At 38.0% G+C, this 21,217-nt stretch overlaps 1 protein-coding gene across 1 annotated transcript in view; it reads left to right on the top strand.

Moving 5' to 3' along the window:
- Positions 1-21,217, top strand: part of LOC117289038 (ryanodine receptor 2-like) — a gene marked incomplete in the record, with an annotated part of 186,131 nt that overhangs the window by 32,735 nt on the left and 132,179 nt on the right. The window contains 15 exon segments of the mRNA XM_033769959.1: positions 683-787; positions 1,377-1,480; positions 2,546-2,629; positions 3,438-3,597; positions 5,010-5,172; positions 5,862-5,946; positions 6,946-7,066; positions 8,055-8,151; positions 9,649-9,726; positions 10,045-10,103; positions 11,170-11,234; positions 12,775-12,795; positions 18,476-18,580; positions 19,082-19,198; positions 20,058-20,176. Coding sequence (XP_033625850.1) covers positions 683-787; positions 1,377-1,480; positions 2,546-2,629; positions 3,438-3,597; positions 5,010-5,172; positions 5,862-5,946; positions 6,946-7,066; positions 8,055-8,151; positions 9,649-9,726; positions 10,045-10,103; positions 11,170-11,234; positions 12,775-12,795; positions 18,476-18,580; positions 19,082-19,198; positions 20,058-20,176 — 1,483 coding nt within the window.

The raw sequence follows: 21,217 nt of genomic DNA on the forward strand, positions 1-21,217 counted from the left end.
AACCTCAATTACTTATACACAGTTCATAAATACCTCAGACAGTTTCGCTATTCCTATTGGTGGAGAGCGCTTCACAGGGGTGTGTATAAACCTTTGTTTATGACCAGTAAAAAGTGTTGTAACATGGGCGTGACATGCGAGCTTGCACCTGTAAGACAGTTTCTTCATTCCTATTGGTTGAGAGCAACGGCTGGGACAGTTGTGCCACATCACGCGATACGTGCGACCCGCGCAGCTTTCCCTTATAAGGAGTTGTTTACCCGAGGGCCTTACCATTTCATAGCTGGAGGGGTGTTGTGTTGAAAGAAATCATTGAACACTTATAATTTTTGCATTTATTTTACTTTTTGACCGAAAAGTGTTGATGTTTTTGACCGAAAAGGTATTTATGAATGGGAATCAAAGTGTGTTGAATCGGTTTTCAACTAGTGGTTTTAACCGGCCGAGGCCTGGTTCTTGATAATTTACCTCGACTTTGTCTCGGTAAAATTATCAAGCACCAGGCCTCTTTGGGTTTAAACCACTAATTGAAAACCTCTTCATCACACATTGATTCCCTTATTTAATGCACTGCTTGCATGTATGTATGTATAATAATGAAGCAATGATGTAATGGTCATCCTGACTACATGTTTGACATAATCAAGTTGTTTTGTTATCTTTGTTTCCTTGGGGTTTATAGGTGGTGCTTCCAGGCTATATTGAAATGCTGAGAGACAAACTGGCTGAGAACGTGCATGAACTTTGGTGTATGAACAAGATTGAAGCTGGCTGGAGCTGGGGAACTGTAAGTTCAGATCTCAAAGTTGTCTCATAAGCCCTAGGTGTTCGCACTGGACTTAATTTGGGTAAACTAACCAAGCCAATGGGCCATTTTAAGTCTAGTGCGAACAGCCCAGGTAACTTTCCTCACAGATAACCATTCCGCCAAGGTAAGTTTAAACAAGCCAAAGGCTCGGAAAGATTGACCCGGTCAGTTTTACCGAGCCAGAAAATCTACTGACCTTTCACTGGCCTTTCATTTGTTATAATGATAGGCCTAAACCCCTCACAGTATTTTTTAATTTAAGCTGATCAATACAAATAAATGTATCTTTAGCGTTGAAGTATTACCCATATAAAAAATGAGACAATTCTTCTCGTATTGTTCTAAAAACATCTAAAATGTAAAGTATGTAGATCTGCGTACCTCTCATTTTGATTCCTCCGGTCTTGTAACAAATTCTGTGATCCAGTAAAAGTTTTGAGCTACAAGCCCTGCAGTCTTGTGTGGAATTTCTGACCCCCCCCCCCCCCCCCCCCGATCACATACGAGCACTGATCAATGACCCTACCTTGAAGTTTACATTCCAGTCAACGTATCTTAATTCTTTCAGGTTCGGTCTGATACCAAGAAGTCTCACCCATGTCTTACCTTCTTCTACAACATGACGGAAGAAGAGAAGAACTTTGACAGCACCATGGCTTACGAAACACTCAGGTATGTTTTGCACAAACAGGATCATTTATCCACAATCCTATTTTTAAATACAGACATTTCGTTCCCTCCAGAATTGAACTAATGCAAACATAGAAGTTAAAGAGGAAGGGAAAATCCCAAATTCAATTTTGTGATGTACTCATTTTCCAATAAATAGAGTCATTGTGTTAGTAAGGAAAACGTTACAAGTTTCTTACCTCATGATAAAATGGCGTGAGCTTGTTGGTACATGTAACTCAACATTTCGACCAGTGTGATCTGATCAACTTCTGGGGAATGTTTCCTCCTCGAAGACGTTGAGTAAAACAACCGGTTCTTCTCAGAGCTGACACCACTTAAAAGAGATAAGCACACCGTGCTACTGCGAAAATTTTTTTTTTACAAGAAAGTAGTTTGGGTGTGAACAAAGAAAAGGTGACTAGAGCCGGATTTGAACAAACAACCTTCGGATTAATGTGCCGGTGCTCTACCAACTGAGCTATCTAACCCTTTGTTGCCACTCTTCCTATTTGTCAATATCTTTGTTCGGGTGTGCCAGTCAGAAGCTATGCTTTTGTTAGCTGCCATGTTCGCTCTGAGTAGTGCTTGTTTACTCAACATTTTGTTAGGTGTGCATTGATAAACTTCTAGGGAATGTTATTTGGTAAAAAATGTTGAGTAAAACAACTGTTTCGTCTCAGAGATGACAAAACTCACGAGTTTCCCTTGTGATTCATAACTTACAAGATGAAATACTGGATCCCCTTTACTACTACTACTACTACTACTAATAATAAAACCAAACGTTTATGAAGGGCATAAAACAAAAGTTCTCTATGTACTAAAGATATGGTACAAAACAAGAAGAAAATAACAGCAAAACAAGGCCTTAAAAAAACAAGAAACAGTTTGTACACAACCAGCTAACAACCACAAGATAAAAAGTACTGAAATTGTACAAACAGCTGAATAGTAGAGAAACAGATAGGCGCACCTAAACAAATTCACAGTTGGAACTGGTGTTGACTGTTTGGAAGTTTTATATTATAAGCATGGCTGGTAAACTTATTTTGTTTTCTTGCACAGGACGTTGATCTCCTTAGGTTATCGGATCAGCATCGATGAGGAATCGTCTAAGGCCACCTTGAAGAGATTGCGCCTTCCCATGAAGTGAGTTTTCCATCCCTCTAGATATGCTCATCAAGATGATTGTTGCTTTACTGAACAAGTTTTTAATCTTTTATCATTTACTTTGTGCATTGCCTGGTATGGTGTAGATTTCAGGGATTGGGGTTTGACCTACTTCCATTCACTTCCAAAGAGGTCGGTGTAAAGTTCATGGTCGAATATGACATTTTCCAATGTATACGTGTAGTATGTGAACATAATATTCGGATTTCTAAACACAAAACTATATTTTCTGTTTTGTGTTATTTCTGCCTAAAGAAATGAACAATATTCTATTTTAAAGCCAACTTTGTCTGTTTCATGATTTTTTTTCCTGACAAACATGAAGGTCAAAAAACCATCAGTATTAGCCATGTCTAGGCATTTGGCGAAGATTACACGAAAAATAAATGGTCTCGGGATGATTTCAGCAGACGGAGTGGGTGAGAGTGTGAAAACTGTGCTAAGCTCCCCCTCCCTTCAAATGTTGTTTCCTTATCTAGGTCAAAAAACCATCAGTATTAGCCATGTCTAGGCATTTGGCGAAGATTACATGAAAAATAAATGGTCTCGGGAAGATTTCAGCAGATGGAGTGGGCGAGAGTGTGAAAACTGTGCTAAGCTCCCCCTCCCTTCAAATGTTGTTTCCTTATCTAGGTCAAAAAACCATCAGTATTAGCCATGTCTAGGCATTTGGCGAAGATTACATGACAAATAAATGGTCTCGGGAAGATTTCAGCAGATGGAGTGGGCGAGAGTGTGAAAACTGTGCTAAGCTCCCCCTCTCTTCAAATGTTGTTTCCTTATCTAGCTATGTGATGTCTAACGGCTACAAACCAGCGCCGTACAATCTGTCGTCCATCACATTGAACCCTAAGATGGAGAAACTCGTGGAGTTGTTGGCTGAGAATGCCCACAACGTCTGGGCCAGGGATCGAATCGAGCAGGGATGGACCTACGGACTCTCAGATGTGAGATATGACTTTCAGATTGGTGTCGTACTTTTAAGAGCTTTCCGTGTTGCAAAACAAGTTTTATCTTTGACCTTTTTTTGTTGTTCACATGTTGTTCTTGCATTGTTTAAATCAAGTGAGTAGAACTGTTACTTCTCCAGTCCAGAATAGAGGTGTGAACGATGCTGGTTTGATTTTTTCAAATTTATAATAAACATGTGATAATGAGAGGGCATTATCACTCGTACAAGAAATATTATTGACTTCGAGATGTACCTAAGAAACACAAATCAACAAGACACGTTTTGTTTGCTGAGAAAGACTTCTCCTTTTGTTTTAATTTTTTTTGGGCAAAACCTCTAAGTTTGGCGCAACAAAAAGTGAGCACTGAAAGAGTTGACATCCATCTATTAATCGTTGCAGTAACCGCTGCTAAAAAAATATAGGATTAAAAACTTATAGGATATATATGCTAAAATAATATAGGATTCAAACTTCTTCTTGCTATTAGACAAGTTCTGTGTTAAGTGGTATGACCTCGCGGCCCAATTTCATGGCTCTGCTTACTGCCAAATTATGCGCTTACAATCACGATTTCCCGCTTACGTGCAAGCGCCAAATTTCTGCGCTAGCCTTGTAAGCCTAGAATGCCTAGTAACGGGGAGTACGCATGCGCAGAATCCAAAATTCGCCGCTAACCCGTAAAATACGCTTGCCGTAAGCATGAAATTCCCTGCTTCCGTAAGCGCCAATTCTGTACTTACGGTAAGCAGAGCCATGAAATTGGGCCCTGCTAAAGAAGGGTCTTACATGTAGGTTTGAATCCCATCACAGGACTCAGAGAATGTATTCGTCCAACCCACATATTTAAATTTTGTATTACTTAACATTTTCAATTCTCTTTAGTAACTTGGTTGGTGTTTAAGAAAAATAATTAGCTGTTGCAAACTGCTTACCAAACAAAATTACCTACGGTAAAAATGCAAAAATTGGTTAATGACATCACTTTACATGCCCTAGCTCAGTATATCTCAAAGGCTTAAAAAGAAGACTCTGATTTGGTCGAACTGCGAGATGACAAACTGTTTTTTCCAATTGGTATTCTTATCTTCTGAGCTATTTAAAGGTACATAGGTGTAAAGAAAATTTCCAACAAATTGTTTCGCACAAAGTTTATATTTGTTCAAAACACATTTTTTTTGTGCGAACATAGATAATTTTCGTTCGAACAAAGATTATTTTTATTTGAAGGAAGAATAACGTTCGTCGATTTTCATTTAATCGTTAATATTTTTTATTTGAACAAAGATTTGTCTCCCGAATTTTTCCCAACACTTATGTCCCATTAAAAGCTCAGTACTGGTCCGTTAGTTTACAAGTCACTCTTCTGATCTGTTTGTTTGTAAGTCTTTTGATCTGTTTGTTTGTAGGATAACACATACAAGCGCAATCCCCAGCTGGTTCCTTACAACCAGCTCAACGACGCCTCCAAGAAGTTGAATCGAGACACAGCGAGTGAGACCGTGCGTACAATCCTAGGCTTTGGATACACTTTAGAAGCTCCACCTGACAACCAAGAAGCTGGCTTCAGAGGTAGGATTCAATATTAATGTCTTATTTATTTTTCTGTTCTAAAAATACCTCATAACCCAGTTTTGTAAAGCCGCTAACAATAAAAATATGCTAAGCACAAAAATATCTTGCTCAGCAGAGCAGGTTACACGTGTACTAGACATATTTCTCTAAAGTGTACATTGTTTGGATTGGTGTCCACAAAAGTATGAACATTTTAACCTTGGTATAAATATTAAAATAATTTTACCTACGATGTAGTGACTGTGGGTAATGGTTAGGTTGTCTCACCGTAATCAACTACTTTGACAATGGACGCAGCTGTAATGCTAAAAGTTCTATTCTTAAGCATTGTTGTTGCAGCCAATGGAGAGTCGTTTGATTCTGTGTGGCCTTAAAATAGACTGTATAGCATGGCTTGTGGTAGAAGTACTTTCTGTGGATTGCAGCAGATAGGTTTTGAAATTTTGTGTGTGAATTGTTTGGAATTACTTGTACAGTTTACACAAAATTTAACATTGGATTAAACTGTGTCTTTTACCAAGTATGGCGAAATTGATTTAACTGGTGTTTCAAAAACAATGGAAGCATATGTGAATCAAGTCACCAAATTTCCTTTTCCCAAGATTTAGTGTCATAAATTAAAGATTTAGTGTCATAAATTACTTTTTTTCTAACAATATTTCAATTTATCATTTTATATTCACAAGGTCTTGTGAGAGAGATATCAGAAAAGAAGCAAAAGATGCGAACCCTCCGAGCAGAGAAGACATACGCCGTGTCGTCTGGAAAATGGTATGAGCGTATCCTGGTATCAACAGTCTAAGCTGCTCATAATGGCAGGCGTAATATTTGTCTGGAAAATGGTATGAGCGTATCCTGGTATCAACACTCTAAGCTGCTCATAATGGCAGGCGTAATATTTGTCCTACGTTGGTCTGATATCTGATTTTTTTCTGCCCTTGGAAAAATCAGAAAAATTGTGATTAAATAGCCTGAATGGGTTAAAAACCATATGTTCCATCCGAACTTGACAATTGTTTACATTTAATTGTAAACATTAGTTGGGACCGGTCCCAACTTAAGTGTTATATTGGGGCATTCAAACTATAGTTAGGATTTTCCATAGAGCTCTAGATGATAGTCTCTGTGTGAAAGCTCACACTCGCGTTTTTCAAGCGATTATCAAGTTATCTGATGCTCCTTCTCCTGAAGACGATGTGAGCATGCTGATGAAAACGTTTAGTTGTCAACCACCGGCTCTTTTCACAACCAACACCTCAAAAGAGATTTACACATGGTGCTTCATGAAACCTCACCTTATTCTGTTAAAGGCAGTGGACACTATTGGTAATTACTCAAAATAATTATTAGCATAAAACCTTACTTGGTAACGAGTAACGGGGAGATATTGGTAGTATAAAATATTGTGAGAAACGGCTCCCTCTGAAGTAATGTAGTTTTCGAGAAAGAAGCAATTTTCCACGAATTTAATTTCGAGACCTCAGATTTAGAATTTGAGGTCTCGAAATCAAGCATCTGAAAGCGCACAACTTCGTGTGACAAGGGTGTTTTTTATATCATTATTATCTTGAACTTCGACGACTGATTCAGCTAAAATTTTCACAGGTTTGTTACTTTATGCATATTTTGAGATACACCAACTGAGAAGACTAGTCTTTGTTAATTACTAATAGTCTCCAGTGTCTTTAAAGTATAACCACAAATAACTTTTCCTTCACTGACAATGCGACTGATTTGTTGAGATGTTTCTTGTCTGTATTATTTTTCAAGGTACTATGAGTTTGAGGCAATGTCCGCCGGACTGATGAGAGTTGGTTGGGCACAGCCTTCCATCAGTGCAGAGAAGGACCTGGCTACTACGGGAAAGGCTTACTTGTTTGATGGATTCTTGGTGAGGAAACAACTGAGAACTATCTCACCCATAGAAATAGAACCCGGAGAACGCTGAGCTCGGCCACCCTCTGTGGCGTCTGTGGATGGGCAAAATGATCATCGCGTGAGACGCGTGTATGGCAAAATGAGCATCACGTGACACAAGTGTATGGCAAAATGGCAAGATGTCAGCGCACATAGACCGTTTCTAGTGTGTTCATTGGCCAATGATGACGTCATTGTATGGCGAAATATTTTTCCATACACGCATAACAAAAATGGCGTATGCGCGTCCATAAAAATGGTCTCACAACGAAACCGCACACACAATGAGACACTAAGCGTTCTCCGGGTTCTATTTCTATGGTCTCACCATGTAGATGGTTCTGCTCTGGGCCCAGTTTCATAGAGCTGCTTAAGCATAAAAAGTTGCTACAAGTATAACAAAATTATGCTAAAATATCACTTTACTTGTACAAAATTTGACTGTCATCCTGCTTATTTTTGCTTACAGAAAATAGCTAAGCATAGTCCTCTGCTTAAGCAGCTGGAAACTGGGTCTTGTACCGCACCTGATATGTGGCAATAGTCACATCCAACTCAAGAACAATATGTTTACATGCTGAAAAATGTGCATGATTTTTGTCACTACTTTCTCACAAATCACACAACGGGTTATACCCCAAGTTTTAACAGGTTTGTTATTATATGTTTATGGTTATCACACAAAACATGAAACCACACATAATACCTTTAAGAAGTCGTTTACTATTAAGTAGGATTCGATACTTTGCATGGTGAAAGTACACATGTAAAACTAAGAGATGTTTGCGGTAACACCATGTGAATTTCTCTTTTGAGTAGAGTTGGTTCTTGACCACTGGTTCTTTTCAGAACCCCCACTACTCCAGAGCGATATTTACATGGTGCTACGTCTCTTAGTCATTTACTATTGTTATTAATCAGGAGAACCGATGTTTATTCAAGCTGTATGATTCCCTTTCCAGGCTCGCAAATGGCACAACGGATCAGAGAATTTTGGCAAGACATGGCACCAGAACGACGTGATAGGTTGCATGCTTGATCTGACTGACAAGGCTATCAGTAAGTCAACATGTGTGTCAGAACCATAGAGCTATATATATTGTCTAGGGCGCTAACACCCCGTTAGACACGCACTAAGGTTTTGAAGCCGTGTGGGCGCATCCATGTTTATGTACATGTACAAACCAGTACTAAAGTTTGTCGTACATGAATGGGCAGTCGTTAAAACCGTTCCATAGTCATGCACCACATCAAACATGTCTGCGCCCAGAACTGCGCCCAGGTCAGAACTCTAATTGAAATACTTTTATATGGTTTCGTTGGAAACTGATTCCTTGTTTATCGTGTAGTGTCATGGCTGAGTGGTCTAAGGCACTGGACTCAAAATCTGGTATTGTCAGAGTGTTGGTTTGACTCTCGATCATGGCACTCATGTCCTTTTGTTCATTTATTATTTCCTTTGTTATTTCCCCATGTAATTTTGTTGTTATATCAATAAATATCTTTCCTAAGATGTTTTCTATTTTAATTGTTAACTTTGTACATGCATATTATTTTATATAGTCTATGTGAATATTTTCAATTTGTGTATTATTCTTTCCTGTAATTGGCGGCTCGTCCGCTGTTGGTTTGGTCATTAAAATATAAGACACTTTACCATAGTTGCTTCGTCTTGTGGGTAGAACAATAGGCCATAGGTCCCGTGTCTTGTGAATGCGTGTAAAAGTACCCAGTAAACTTATAAGTGTTTTTTGCCATGGTTGAGTGCAGATTATGCTGCGTCACCTTCTGGTGTTGTCAGAGTGTTGGTTCGATTCCCGATCATGGCAGTGAGGTCCTTGAGCAAGACACTTCACCATAATTGCTTCGTCTTGTGGGTAGAACGATAGGCCATAGGTCCCGTGTCTTGTGAATGCTTGAAAAGTACCCAGTGAACTTATAAGTGTTTTTTGCCATGGTTGACTGCAGATTATGCTGTGTCACCTTGAACCAATCTTTCCGTGTTCTATGATGAACAAATTTGAAAATCTCACTGATTATGGAAACATTTCCCCTATTATGTTGAATGCAATTATCTCCCTGATTGTAAGATGGAAATGTTGGCATCTCTGCTGTAATTTTTAAGCATGGTGGGCCTCAGATGATGGAGTAAGTTAGGCGTTCATAACAGTCTCCTATATTGTCCGATGGTTCTTGCGTAGAGTTTATAATAGAATTAAGATAGTCGAGTGATAATGAACACCACATTCTGCACCGAGACTACAATGTAGTTGTAGAGTTATTAGCCAAACACGTGTTGACTCTTTTTCTCAAAGACACTATAAAAGTGGACTTTCCTTGGCAAACATTAGTCGGTGCACTGATTTTTGAGGTACCAATATTGACAGGGAACCAGTCTCGAGTAGAGGTGCTTTACCGAGGCTAGGTTTAATTTCTACTCCTTTTCTCTGTCTTTAGAAACTTTGGTCTGTGATTCTCAGCACAGATAGAACAACAGAAAAACGTGTTTGTTTTAAAATGATTTTTTTAATCTTCGGATGTGTTTTTTATTCTAAGGTTTCACTTTGAACGGCGAGTACTTGACGGATTTGTGTGGTAGTGAGACTGCCTTCAGGGACGTTGAAATTGGAGAAGGTAAATTTTTTTTATTGACTACTCTCACTTTCGAAAATCCAAGTTCAAACAAGTGATCCACTATGATCAAACGCAGGTAAAAACAATTCTACATTTTCCGCTTGTAAAGCTTCATAAAAGTTAAGACTTTTGGAAGGATTGGACAAATACACATGTAACATTTTTGTGAAAACGAAATGCATCAAAGTGTTAATATTTGGTGGCTCGTGACCAAATAGTTCAGTCTAATTGTTTACAACATTTAGTTCTTGCATGCAAATAGTGCATTTCTGTGCGTTTCTGTCAAAGAAAATTGTATTTCTGTTTTTTTCTTTACAGGTTTTGTACCAGCATTCTCATTAGCTTGTGGAGAGCAAGCCAAACTCTGCTTCGGTCAGGTATGGAAACATTCATAAAACAGTAGGGCTATTCCAGATTAGTTGAATAGTTAAATATTTCTTCTTTGAATATAAAAATTTATGAATTATTTCAGCTCAAAAACATTGAAACACTCTTCAGTTTAGCAGAACATTCAGGCGCTTAATTTATTTACTTAATATACAAGGACAACTTGAAAGAAATAGTTCAAGATATGTGGTATAAAGTAGAAAAGTTATTTCTTTTGTGGGAACAGAACCAATTAGCTCGGTGGGATTTTACCTCATGACTTGGAATGCACTGAGTCTACGGTACTTATTACCAACGATTAAAGAGTGCAGAAGCCACAAGATGGGGAATTGGAGCTCTATCTATTGTTGTAACGTGAAATCCACATGGGCGCAATTTCAACAAGAAAATCTTTTATTATACCATTAATAGTATACACGTAATGACTGGCAAACTAGTGTACGTCTATTCCCCCGAGGGACTTGGTGTGACCAAAAGAGGGACTAAATAGATGTTAAATTTGCATCGGGGATAAAGAATATTAATTTTTTTTTTTTACCCATACACCGATGTGTGTTAGCACTGTATACTCAGTACTTTCCCGAGTCCTGTGAAAAAAAAAAGAGGGACCTATTTCCCGAGGCAGAAATAAGAACAGAAATCTGGAAAAGACAGGAAGTTTTGTAGCTGCTGTTCACGGTTCACGTCAAGAGAGGGCGCTGTTACCAGGCAAAACATGCGTGCGCGATCACTAGACTGTTATTAGTTCACCCCACATGATTGTTTCAGCCAACCAGAATACAGAACAAGCAAGAGGTGTGTTATAACAATGGTTATTGTCTGCACTGAGCTATATGTTGCACCAAAAGAGCTTCTTGCTGGAATAACGTCCAGTGCTTATTCTCATTTCGCATCTTGCGCCTTCTATAATCTCTGCCTATCACACATCTGTGGAAGGGTTAAACAAAATAATAATACCAATTTGGACAGGTTTAGTTTAAGTAATCTTCTCAATAATGTTTTGATTAATACAGATCATTGTAACTGGAGATTTTTGTTGTTTTTTTATCAAAACAGGATTTGAATTCACTGAAATATTTCACAGTCTGTGGTCTGCAAGAGGGATATGAGCCATTTTGTGTGTAAGTATTTCCATTTTAAAATTAAATAATGAATATGCAATTTTAACGATATCTCTTGTTTTGAATGCTGACTAATTTCTAATCCACCTTTAGTTTATTGATGGTCATATTAGTTCACCTAAATGTTTAAGACAAAGATTGCCTACAAAACCAATCCCCTGCCGGGTTACTGTTCTTTTAGCCTTTGAGAAAGACTCTGCTAGGGTCGAATTGTAATTCCATTATTTATTTTTTTTGCAGTTTGCAGCACCTAATTCTAGTTTCTGAAAAGTTTTATTTATTAATTTTGTTATTTTGAAAGCTGTGTTCTTCAGTGATTAAACTGTAAATCTGTTGACCACTCAAATACCAAGTATTTATTATTCACACTGTACTCTCATAGATCAGTGTTTTCACATGATGAAATATTAATATTAATTTTGATGCTGGTGTCGTTTTGCCCACTGATAACCATAACAATGAATAACTTAAAATTAATATGTCAGCATTTTGCGTTTTAGGAAAACACGGTTCAAAATTTATAGGAGGTAGTGATTTTTTATTCTATATTAACATCATTTGCCATGGTAACGCTCTTCTAATCTGTAGGTTATCAATTTTATTAAAGGAACATGTTGCCTTGTTCCGGTGTGGCGGTTTCAACTTTCCGCTGTGTTCAGTTTTTCGAATGACCAAATATGGGAGCATTACGTCATGCGATGCCTGCGCACAGCAAGCGAAAGTAGTCCATTTTTAGTGCCGTATTGATTCATCCGTTACCCTCTGGTAGCTGTCATGGCGGCATCCACGAGTACAACTAGCGGCAAACACAGTGATCGTATGAGTTGTTTTTTATGCAAGCAGAGTGTGACCTGCCTAAAGTTGTACCCATGAATACATGTAAACATGGGGCAAGAGATTATGTGACTAAACAGAAAAGAATCGTAATATAAACAATTTGGGGTCACTGCTGAGAGAACTAAAGTACTCGCCAGGGTACTCGCGGCGGTATCTGACAGGTCACCCAGAAAACTGAACACGCCGGAAAGCTAAAACCGTTCGAACAACGTGCTGATATGTCCGACTACGTCACCCGGAAGTTGGTCTTTGAAAAGCGTGTGTAACCGTTGTTGTAAAATGCATATGGGTAGAAAGATGTTTTAATAGTAGAATACAATGATCCAAACAAACATGCTTCGAAATTGCATGGTTTTCCTTTTACCTCGCCGACTAACACAGTCGGCCATTTATGGGAGTAAAATTTTTTACTCCCATAAATGGCCGACCGTGTGTGTTCAAAAAGTAAAAGGAAAACCACGCAATTTCGAGGCAAATTTGTGTGGATCATTGTATTCTACTTTTAAAACATCTCTCCAACCATATGCATTTTATAACAAACGGTTGACAAATGCTTTTTATAGACCAACTCGTCCGATCCAAGGCAATGTGTTCCTTTCTTTTTGTTTTTCCTCTAACTCTGGTGTAAGGGTGTCTCTAATCTTTCATGTACACATCTAATGCCATTCTAACTTCTGTTCTTATGCCCTCTGGTGGTCTGTAGACGGAATGCTTTCATCAAAGGGTATGTGTTCACAAGGGGTAATCAACTAGTAGTCCATAATGTGCAGATCATTTGTGATGTTAGGAAAGATTGTTTGAAGTTGCAACAACTTGACCTGAAAGTCATACATTGGCTATGAGTTGCCTTTTTATTTCTATCAAGCTGTGACGGGTTAACAAACTCACAAACTGTCTTTTTGTTTATGGGATTTGGGACATGCTTTTTGTTTATTTTTACAACTCTGAAGTTTAAGCATCAAGTTTGTGTTATCTATAATTTATTTCATAACAAATCATGGCAACAAACCATGGTTAGAAGCAACATAATCTTCAAGTTAAGTATTCCTGTATACTGGTAGTAACAAACCTTCAGCCAAAACTGTGTTTCAAAGTAATGTACAAATTAAATGAAACTGAAAAGAAAAGAAAAAACCAACAAATTGTTGCAGCTTCAAAAGAGTCTTCAAGTTTAGATCATCTGCTATTGGCCCGATTCACTTTACATCATCATCGCAATAAAACACGTTTGCGCCATTTTGGAAGTCAGTTGCCCCTGTGTGTTACACAGTACTGTATAAGAATGCGCATTTTAAGCGATTGCATGCTCGTGTTTAAAGCTCGACCGTTGCATACAATTTGATTCCCAAAATGGCTGCCTATTGGTAGGCGTATAGGTGGCATCAGTGCACAGAATCAATAAACGTCATCAATCTCTCATATGAATCAAAATTAACTCATGTCATCACTGAGTAGCTCATCATCTGTCCAGCAGCAGCAGCACGGGGCATTTTGTATTTCCCAGTCTTTGTGAATGCACGCTTTTTGCACTCAGTCATTCTTCATACCTGCTTTGTAGTCTACACATTCTGCTTGGTAACAGCTCATATGGATCTTCGGACTTAGTGTGCTACGATAATACAATAGCAGATAATATGCATCTGAAATCTCTACAACCCTGGGGTCCTACTTTCATGATGACTGTTGGTCCAATCTTTGAAAAAAAGGTTCAACCCTTTGGATGTGTTAGTTAATTAATTCAGTAGCATTTAATCCAATATTGAGGGAAACAAAAAAAGCAAGTCTAAAATTGATAAATGATGCCCAAGAATTAATAGTTGGAGGCACATTAAATGTTGTACATGTATGTCGTGTGTAGTAGTTACTTGTGAAGGTATTGTATGCATTTAGTTGCATAGATTTGTCCATGTAGTTACATTGTATAGTTATAACAAAAATATCAATGCACAAGATTCAAGGTAAAAATTATATTGAAAGCTGGAAGTAGTCTGTTTCGTGGTTTGGAATAGCTTTGGAACAGCAGTCTTGAGTGGAAACACAGTCTATTTATAATCAGAAATGTTGTCTGTAGCTGTCAAAGTTTGAAAGAGCACCAAGTGACGATTCGAAAAACCTTCTTGTCAATTTTGCTTTGTTCAACCCGAATTTAAATTCATATTCGAAATAAAAAATATCATTGATTTAAAGACAAATGTGTCAACATTTACTGCTAAAAACAAGTGTGAAAAAGTGTTGCCATTAAGGAACAATTTGGTTTTGCTCGAATAGGCAGATGGGAATTACTTAAAACCAGAAAGCACAAAATATTGATAAGCCCTGAAATTTAAATTTGCTTCGAAGAAATAGGCTAATCAGCCCAAAGTGTCGTACTGTTTAGGTTGTTCGACTGGTGTCCCACTTTTTTTTGCTCCTCGCAGAAATTTCTCATGATTGATTGTCTCATTCCCCTGTAGGTGAATATGGTATCCCTTTCCCCCATCAGTCACTTCTTATGTAGTTTAAACCTTTAGAGACCATAGCGGCCACAAGCGGCTCGTACCAAAATGCCCATAGCGGCTGCAAGGTTTTACCTACTTCCATTCACACAAAGAGGTCAAAGCAATGGTCACGTCCGGATATGAAATTTTCCAATGTTTAAAGACACTGGACACTATTGGTAATTGTTATAGACTAGTGTTCTCACTTTGTGTATCTCCACATATGCATAAAATAATAAACCTGTGAAAATTTGAGCTCAATCGGTCGTCGAAATTGCGAGAAATTAATGAAGAGAAAAAAAACCCACCCTTGTCGCACCATGGTCACACGAAGTTGTGTGCTTTCGGATGCTTGATTTCGAGACCTCAAATTCTAAATCTGAGGTCTTATAATCAAATTCGTGGAAAATTACTTCTTTCTCGAAAACTAAGTCACTTCAGAGGGAGCTGTTTCTCACAATGTTTTATACTTTTAACCTCTCCCCATTACTCGTAATCAAGAAAGGTTTTATGATAATAATTATTTTGAGTACTTACCAATAGTGTCCACCACTGCCTTTAACTTAGCATCCCAAATTCTAAAAACTATTTTTTTATTTGTTGTTGTTGACATTCTTACTGACATAAATTTGATTAGATACATGAACAATATTAGTGATCTCTAGGCTATTTGAGAAGGTTTAATTTCTTGGGTAAATTTCAACATTTCATGACTGTTGATTGACTAACATACTGTACCATCAGTAAGGCATGTCTGTATGAGGAATGTTGTGTCACAAGCACAGTATGCGTGTATGTGTGTTGTGTATGTGTGTGTAGTGATGTCTTGCATAGTCTCCTATCTCTATTTTCTCTAAAACCCTTCTCCTACATGTAGTTGTTTGTGTTGATTGTGGTGGATTAAATAACTGCACAGCTAAATCAAGCCTTAAAGGCAGTGGACACTTGGTAATTGTCAAAATCCAGTCTTCTCACTTGGTGTATCTCAACATATACATAAAATAACAAACCTGTGAAAATTTGAGCACGATTAGTCGTCGGAGTTGCGAGATAACTATGAAAGAAAAAACACCCTTGTCACACGAAGTTGTGTACTTTCAGATGCTTGATTTCGAGACCTCAAGTTCGGAACTTGAGGTCTTGAAATCAAATTTGTGGAAAATTACTTCTTTCTCAAAAACTACATCACTTCAGAGGGAGCCGTTTCTCATAAGGTTTTATACTATCAACCTCTCCCCATTACTAGTTACCAAGTAAGGTTTTATGCTAATAATTATTTTGAGTAATTACCAATAGTGTCCACTGCCTTTAAGCTATTGGAGTCCGAAGATTTTTACTGAAATCAGAGGGATCCTGATGATGAATATGAGGACGGTACTCGGCCATTGAACAAAAATGGTTCAAGCCATGTCCTGTGACTCTAGATGCTTTTTCAAATTAAGTATATCGAAGGAAATTAACAAAAGTTCAGATGTGATAGGCTACTTATAGTAGAAAGGTACACTAAAGTTTTGGTGAATTACTAAATACCTTATAGTTATTATACCGTAATAGCACTAATCACAAAAGCTAAAAATAATGCTCAGCACACGGATGTCTGAAAACATGTCAAATTTCACTAATGTAGACACGCGTACATGTCTAAGCTTTATGTTTACCATAGAGTTATGTATAAGAACTAAAGGGCGCAATGGCCTATATATACGCGGCCCGGCATGTGGCCATTTGAGCAAAAGTGTCGTCATTAGTGCGAAGTGCTGTTCATCAGAAAAAGTCATTTTTTGTTCCTATAAATCTATTTCTATTTCTGTAAATTATGTAAAAACTATACAGGAAGGCACACAATGATTTCTTTCTAATCTAAATGACTTTATAATAACTGCAAGGTACAGAACTAAAATATCACTACTTATTAATTCACCAAACCTTTTAGAGTTGTAGATATTTTCAGAGTCGTAGATATTTTTAGAGTCAGTCTGAGTTGCAATAGTCTTTGCCCCCGACATCTTTCAAATAGTTTGTCAGATGTTCCTAAATGAATGTTTTTGTTATCTGATACAATTAGCATTGCCGAGTATGGGTTCAAAAACTCCTTGAAATTCATCGTCCACTAACACCGAGTTGTCCAACATCTTCATACACCCGTCTCTTACAACCTTGATCCCAGACTGTTCTGGTTCTTATCATCCCCGTGTGTTTGTTAATAACATCATCACATCAGTAGGATTTGAAACTTTGCATGGCAGGGAGTGTAATCGGGCGAGGTTTGTGGTAGGACCATGTGTTAATCTCTTATGAGTAGTGTTGGTTCTTAGAAGAACTGGCGGTTGACAACTCAACGTATCAATCAAGGCAGCCCGATTCATACTTACTGTGAATGCGAATTTGTAGCAAATTTTGACGCCTTATGGCTGTTTTTGCGCCGAATGTTACACAGAAGTTGAACACAGTTCAACTAATGCGAATTTTTCTTTGCGAATTTGTGATTTCAAAATTCGTATCACATTCGCAATTCACAGGAAGTATGAACAGGGCTTTAAGCAGCAACCAGCAACAGAGACCAGCATCCTCCTGGAGACGATCAGAGCATACTGATCGAAACCTTGAGTTGTCAACCACTGGTTCTTCTCAAAACCAACACTACTCATGGTGCTACCAGAAACAAACCTGATCATCACATCCGTTGAGTTACGACGTCATCATTGAATGATAGTGTAATTGTATTCTTAACTGTGGAATTGTTTTCTTGTTTTTTTTTTCATAATGAGATTCGTCAAAAAAACTTTACTCTTTTGTATCTGTGGAGAATCAGTGATTTTGATCATAAGTGCATCATAGAATGGTTCATCTCGCAATCGTGTACTAACCACTTATTTCATACATTGATCTTGTTGTGATTGTGCCAATCATGCATGCCAATAATTACACTACTCTCATTAGGCCACGCCTACACCATGAATATTCATATTGCTATTTTGCATAGTGAGGTGAGTATGTGGTTGAAATGGAGACGTCTATGGACAGACTTTGACCCAAGCCTGACCTCTAATGCATATTCATCATTAAGTTCACGTCACACAGCAACTCTGTTCGAGTCCATTATAGAAACACACCATGTTGAACCCATTCCCCCAAAAGTATTCAAGCTTCATAATAAAGCCCGATCGATACTTCCTGCGAATGCAAATGTGAAGCAAGTTTTGACATGACATGGCTGTTTCACAGGGAATGTTCAACTGCTGCGTCAAATTATTTGTTGCGAATTTGTTACGTCAAATTCAGACCCCATTCTCATTTGCAGGAAGTATGAGCTGGGCTTCTTGCATACCCATCCAATATTTCACACGAGGTGGCATCAAGTTCTTCACTGGCAGTATCTAAATTTCAATGGTGAAAGAAAAATAGAAGAGGAAAAAAAAAAAAATGTAAAAAACATGAGGAACAATCCTCTAAGACTTAGAACGAGAGCATCTCAAAAAACAAACCCCACAACACAAGAAAATGATATTGAACATGAGTTTCTTTGAAAATTTGGAAGGACTTGAACCTACTGGCTGCACAACCCTTCCATGGCAAAACAGCCTCAAAAAATTAAACAAACTGGTATGAAAGTGTAGGCAGAGGTTGGACATTTTATATTCACATCCATACATAGTATGCTTTTGAAACTTTGAAATGGGAAAAGCGCTCTCAATTAACCCAGAAATGATCTTTTGTAAGAAACCACAATTTTTGAGTAGGCTGTCTTGCTATGAAAGGGTAGTGCAGCACTGGCTCATGCCTTATATTTAAACTGATTTTACCCTTTCCACAATCACCTATCATGCTAAATTGATTATACATCCACTTACAAACCTGAAAGACCCAGGCGAATTACTATTTGTTTAACAACTGGATATTTCTGTTCCCACTTCGTACTATTAACAGGAACATGAAGAAGACAATGCCGTTGTGGTTCACCAAGCATCAGCCAGTCTTCAAGTCCATTGATAACAACCATCCCAATCTTGAGATTACCAGAGTCCCCGCTGGGTGAGTACAGATTCAATATGCCACTGTGGTACACTACAGTGGTTATAATGCAGGACTTGCAAATACAAGGTTGAGGGTTCAGAAAATGTTTAAAACCTTGCAGGGTCGTTGCCAGGCGCTAAAGGCCCTCGCCTTCAGCTCGGGCCTTTATCACACGGCATTCGACCCTGGCGGCTTTAAACGTTCATGTAAGAACTCGTCGCTACCCTTTTATTCCCTTATTAAACCAATTATTATTAGCAATTTATGAAGTGCATTTTCAAAAGACTTATGTGCAATAATATAAAAATGCATGCAAAAGTGTAAGGAAATGATTAAAAACACAAAAGCACAAAAGCAAGATGAAATTATGTAGACAATATGAATTGAAAGTGCATTTAGCAGAACAAAAAAATCCAAATTATTTTTTTCACTTCAAGAACAAAGTTTAAAGCCTGTACATGAGACTGGTTTGGGAGAAATCATTGTTAATATTTACTCTCTTATGGTGCTATACTGCAGCATTGAGGGACCTCCATGCCTACGAGTCTCTCACAAGCATTTTGGGACAGTCGAGAATCAGCCATTTGAGTACTTTCGCCTCGGCATGCCTGTCGAGTGTCGAGACTTCCCGGCTGGGTGAGTATATGTGCTTATTCATCATGTATAGTTAGACTAATGATACACCTAATACCTGAATTGAAATACCATTTTTGTTTTAATGTTCACATCAAATTAATTTGAAACAAGAACTCTTGTGTGATTGATAACTGGTTACAAGAGAACTAGATCAAGTTGAACCAATAACTCTCTTAGTTCAAGAGTTCCTGGTCATCGACCCATGTGTCCTTAAGCATGACACTTAACCATTATTGCTACACCTTCGGATTGGACGTAATGCTGTAGGTCCCGTGTGTTGTGTAATGCACGTAAAAGAACCCAGTGCACTTATCGTAAAGATAAGGGGTTCGCGGGGTTCCTGGTCTGATTGGCAGCATACTGCATCACAGCACTTTGTAAGCCATTACATGGTGCCATAAAGGAATAGGTCTCATACTTCAAAATGATAGCTCCACATACCTTGCAGGAGAAAATACTGAGCGCTTTGATATGCCCCTAGGGGTGTGATAAAGCGCTATACAAGGACATGGTATTACTATTAGTAGTAGTAGTAGTAGTATTAAGTGCTTTTGTAGCTAGTTAAGAATTGTACAAAAATACTCACTAAATGCTTTTGGAACAAGAACTCTTAAGCAATTCTTAGCTGGGTACAAAAGTTCTTGTTACAAATGTATTTGAACCAAGAACTTGGTAGCCTGTCCAGTTGTAAAAACCCCAATTACAACTGCTTACCGGTACATAGGTAAGGTGAGGTTCATTTATTTACAACCACATACGGTTGAGTTCATTATATCAAATACTAAAACTTACAAAAATACATCACAAAAACTGAAAAATCATTAATCTATACATGTACATCTTTTCTTGCTAATACTAGAGGTGAGATAGCAGTTTCTATTCCTGTGCCAATCCTGAGAGACAAACGAGGTTGGTCCAGCCAGCAGAGCGCTAGTCTGGACTTGAGTGAGACGGACTCCATTGAGGGCAGCAGAAAAGGTACATTCAGTGAGGGGACAAAACCTACTCTGTCTGAGAATTTAATTTGGGCATTTAATGCAATGAAATAGTTGCTATAGAATGAATTGAATTAGAATGAACCTTGGCAGAAAGTGCTTTTCCTAGTCCAGTTGAACTTCAGGTCCTGTCACATCTTCAGGGCCCAAATTTATAGAGCCCTGCTTAAGCACAGCTAAGCACAATCAAATTACCAGATAATGGTTACCTTCCAAGTGCCATTTTGTTTGTATAATCTGTGACTGGTAATCTGTCAATTTTTGCTTAGCAGAAACTTGTTAAGCAATTTTGTCTGTTTTAGCAGCTGTATGAAATTGGGCCAAGGCAATTTTTACAGGCAACTTAGAGTTTTGCGTTTTAATGAAGAAAAAAAAGGCCGCACAAGAGACAATCTTTTAACATTGTCTCTTTATCCCCAGGAAATTTTATTTGTTTCTCCTTCTTTGAGATTGCCTTGAATTGTTTGCCTGTAAATTGCTTAAGGTGACCGGGGCCCAATTTCACAGAGCTGTTAAGCACACAAATTTGCTCAGCATTAAGTTTTTGCCTTGATAAAAAAAAGTATAACCAACCAAATCTTCACGTGATTTTCAGGATAAGCAAACAACAGCTGAATAGTATGCAACAAATGGAAATTTGGTTGGTAATCCTGTTTTTATCAAATTGTTGTGCTTAGCAGCGCTATAGAATTGGGACCTGGCCGTTACAAATAAATCCTTTGCTTGAAAATGTTGCTTAGTTTTTGGTTGTTATTGTTTGTACTTGAACAAGTTGAACTGGAACCAATTTGACATGACTAAGGAAAAGTCTCTTGTTGGTCCTCCATAATTTAAATTATTGAACATTGCTCAAAACCTTAAAGGAAACCCCTGAAACAACCTTCATTAGGTTGTTCTTCTGTGACATGCGGCTATACTTTTTGGAGAAAAATACCGTGAAATACTGAAGTGGGTTTTCAGCTGATTATCCATTTCAATTTAATCATGTGCTCGGTTAATCTTGAACACGTAAATAAAAAAGGAA

This window comes from Asterias rubens, chromosome 1, assembly GCF_902459465.1.
Source record: "Asterias rubens chromosome 1, eAstRub1.3, whole genome shotgun sequence".
In the NCBI taxonomy this organism is placed as follows: Eukaryota; Metazoa; Echinodermata; class Asteroidea; order Forcipulatida; family Asteriidae; genus Asterias; species Asterias rubens.